At 32.8% G+C, this 3,314-nt stretch overlaps 1 protein-coding gene across 1 annotated transcript; it reads left to right on the plus strand.

The window, feature by feature from the left end:
- Positions 1 to 395: 395 nt before the first annotated feature.
- LOC102591450 (uncharacterized) lies at positions 396 to 2,904 on the plus strand. The gene is made up of 2 exons (XM_006367455.2): positions 396 to 1,393; positions 2,508 to 2,904. The coding sequence occupies exons 1-2, from the start codon at positions 715 to 717 to the stop codon at positions 2,786 to 2,788; spliced, it is 960 nt and encodes a 319-aa protein (XP_006367517.1). The 5' UTR covers positions 396 to 714; the 3' UTR covers positions 2,789 to 2,904.
- Positions 2,905 to 3,314: the final 410 nt, after the last annotated feature.

A 3,314-nucleotide genomic window follows, 5' to 3' on the forward strand; every position in this document is an offset into this window, starting at 1 on the left:
AGAAATCATAGCAACTCAACAATGCAAACTTCAACGCCTTCAAGAAGAAAAAACAAAAACAACAAAATAATGTAATAATCAAAACACGATAAACAATGGATTATTATATATATATAAAAACAAGAACTATAATAATACGATTAATATAACGACAAACACTAACAAAGCCTAAACCCTCAAAACGCAAAATAACCGTCCATTAACCTTCTACACTAGTACACATTCTCCGAATGTATAAAATAACCATCCATTAACCTTCTACACTAGTACATATCCTCGTATCTAAGTATCATAAACGTGTGACATTGCCTTGGATGAATAAAATAACAATTCTTCATGTTCAATATTTTTCAAACTTATAGTGTGAACTCATTCCATTATGCTTTTCAATATTCCAAGTTCTCCACTTCTTAGAAACACACATCATTCAAACACTATATAAGTCCTTTTCATACTAAACTTGTTGAAATAGTCTTGTTTTTTCAACTTGATGTTCCTTTCATCATCCTTCTCTTCAATCTTGTAAAAGATAAACAACAATAGAAAAGTCTTTTTCATCCTTAATTTCTTCTTCTTTTCATCAACCCCCTTTTTCAATCTTACAAAAATAAACAACAAAAAAAATGTCCCTATCAACCATTTTTTGAAAAACCATTTTAGCTAGTGACTTAAACTTTCTATCTCATTAATTTTCTTGAAAACTCAAAAATCAATATGGCTAAAAATCCAAAAGACACAACTTCAACTAAGTGTTTTTCAAGCATTTTTCAAAGGCTTATTTGTGGTGGAAGTCTACCAACACACCCTTGTGATCAATTTAAAGAACCAAAGAGAACAACTTCATATGAGGTAGCAAATAGTAACAAATTAGTTGGAGCAGCATCCAATAGTCCAGGAATTGTGGCAAGGCTAATGGGATTAGAGTCATTACCTAAAGAAGAAGTTGAAAAAAGTAATTTTGGTTCATTTTCAAGAAGCAAATCAGTTAATTCACTAGATTACTTGATGCAGTTTGATCTAACTCACCAATTTCATCATAGAAGAGTTCGAACATCTGTATCTTTTCGCGATATCCCGAATCTTGATCATCAAGAGTTCAAGTCTGAGTATTTAGTGTTCTGCTTCAATGAGAATCAAGAAATGATGAAGCCAAAGAAAATTAAGAGACAAAATGTTGAGAAGAAAGAAGTTAGTGGAAAACAAAACAGGATAATTGGTAATAAGGTGAAAAAACAAGTGAAGTTTGAGGATTATCCTACAAAAATGTGTGTTGAATCTAAGAAGAAGAGAAAGAGCAAATGTGTAGTGTCTACCAAGATTCAACCTTTATTTAATAATTCAGCAGATTTAAGTCCAATTCATCTTCAACAAGCTATAGCTACTATACCTGCAGGTGTGTTTCCTAAAAAGTGACTCTTTTAAGTTTCTTACTCTTTTATTTAAGCATCGTTAGTTGTTTACTGTGTTTCGATCATCGCACTATTTGTTGAAAGGCTTTGCACTGTTTTCCGTGTTAGTTGCTATGTTTTCTACACTATTTTCTTCTTCTTTATACTTGGTCTTTCGGAAACAGTCTTTCTACCTTCATGATGTAGTGGTAAGATTTGCCTATACTCTAGCCTCTCCAGAGCCCCACTTATGGAATTTTCCTTGAGTATGTTGTTGTTTAAAAAAGAGGAAAAGGACAAATATACTCCCAAACTGATGTAAATGGTATGCATATACCATCCTTCATACTTATGGAACATTGGTGCTCTGCCGTCCAAAAACTAGAGCATATATGCCCTTCAGTCTAACGCAAGACTAAATATGGACACGTGATGCAATCTTATCCGTCGATCCGATATTTAATAAATGTCGGGTCGGTGGATTAGATTATGACATGTGTATGTCCGTTAGTATAAATAGTATATATGCTCTAGTGTTTGAACGGCAGGAGCACCAATGTCCCAAAAGTATGACGGAGGGTATATACATATCATTTACGATAGTTCTAGGTTATTTGTTCTTTTTCCCTTTAAGAAAATGACCTGTTGATACTTTAGATGAAAAGACAACCAAGAATGACATGAAAAGTGAGACAACTTTCAAACTTTCATGTTCAGTTGAGAAAAAAATATCAGCCAAAAGATATACTTGATTGACTTAGTCAATCAATCAACAAGATATAAGACAATTTTAAATAGAGCTTTTGTGTGTTCTGTTTTATAAAAGATTGATCATTTGTAGTAGAGGGTCAACTTAAATTTACCTAATTGTGTAAAACAGTTAACATTGTAAATGGACTTGGATTATAATATACTGATTAATTAGCATCTTGAGGATTGCCTTAATGACTTAACTTATATATACCTACTTGTAAATAAAGTTTTTACATTATAGTTTAATTTTACATGTTGTAGTAAGTTATGTCCACTTGTAAGTATAGTTATCTTTTAGGTGACTCGATAATGTTCATTCTTTACCTTTGAAATCATTATAAACTTGTTTTGTATTATATTCAAAAGGGAAAATGCAGTTAAATTCAAGAAAGTCTCCAGCTGAACATGCAATCAAAAGCAAAGTGGAGAAACAAAAGGAGATCAGTAAAGAGAAAGATCATTACATAAAAGTGGTTGGAGAAATTTGTAGATTAACAGAAGAAGAGTTAAATGAGTCACATTGGATAACAACAATTAGAACTGGAGAAAACATCAGCTTTGAAGATTTATGCCAACAATTTGGACAAGAAGTTCTTCAACTGTTAATAGATCAACTAGTCGATGAACTCGTAATCTTTGCACAATGAACATATTCATGTTTTAAAGACATGTACTTTGATCCCATCTTTGAAAGAGTGGTTTTGTTCTGTCAATACAGCTTATCGAGTTATCAAGTTTAACTATCTTCTGTTAAGAGTTTGAATTGTTCGTTTAAATGGTATCTTGCTCGTTATATTCTGCTTATAATCGCGTGGAGACCTAACTATACAAGTGATAAGGAAAGGAGGAATTGCATTCCAATTACTGTTCATTGCTCGTCTATTAATGGTTTGTTCTGCTTCAGTCTTGACCCCTTAGGTGTGAGTCTTTCTCGTTGGTTCGAGACATGTCTTTGGAATCCTACTATCAATGAGTTAAGACGGCTTCCCATTTCTCCACTTGATTTAAGTGAGGATAGGAGTGAGTGGGAACCCTTTTATGGATTTGGTTACAACTCAATCAATGATGATTATATAGTAGTGAGACTCATCACAAGGTTTACTCGATTTTCAGACCAAGTGTACCCTATCAAAGTCGAACTCTACTCATTGAAACATGATTCTTGGAGGCTTA

This window comes from Solanum tuberosum, unplaced genomic scaffold, assembly GCF_000226075.1.
Source record: "Solanum tuberosum cultivar DM 1-3 516 R44 unplaced genomic scaffold, SolTub_3.0 scf00803, whole genome shotgun sequence".
Lineage (NCBI taxonomy): Eukaryota > Viridiplantae > Streptophyta > Magnoliopsida > Solanales > Solanaceae > Solanum > Solanum tuberosum.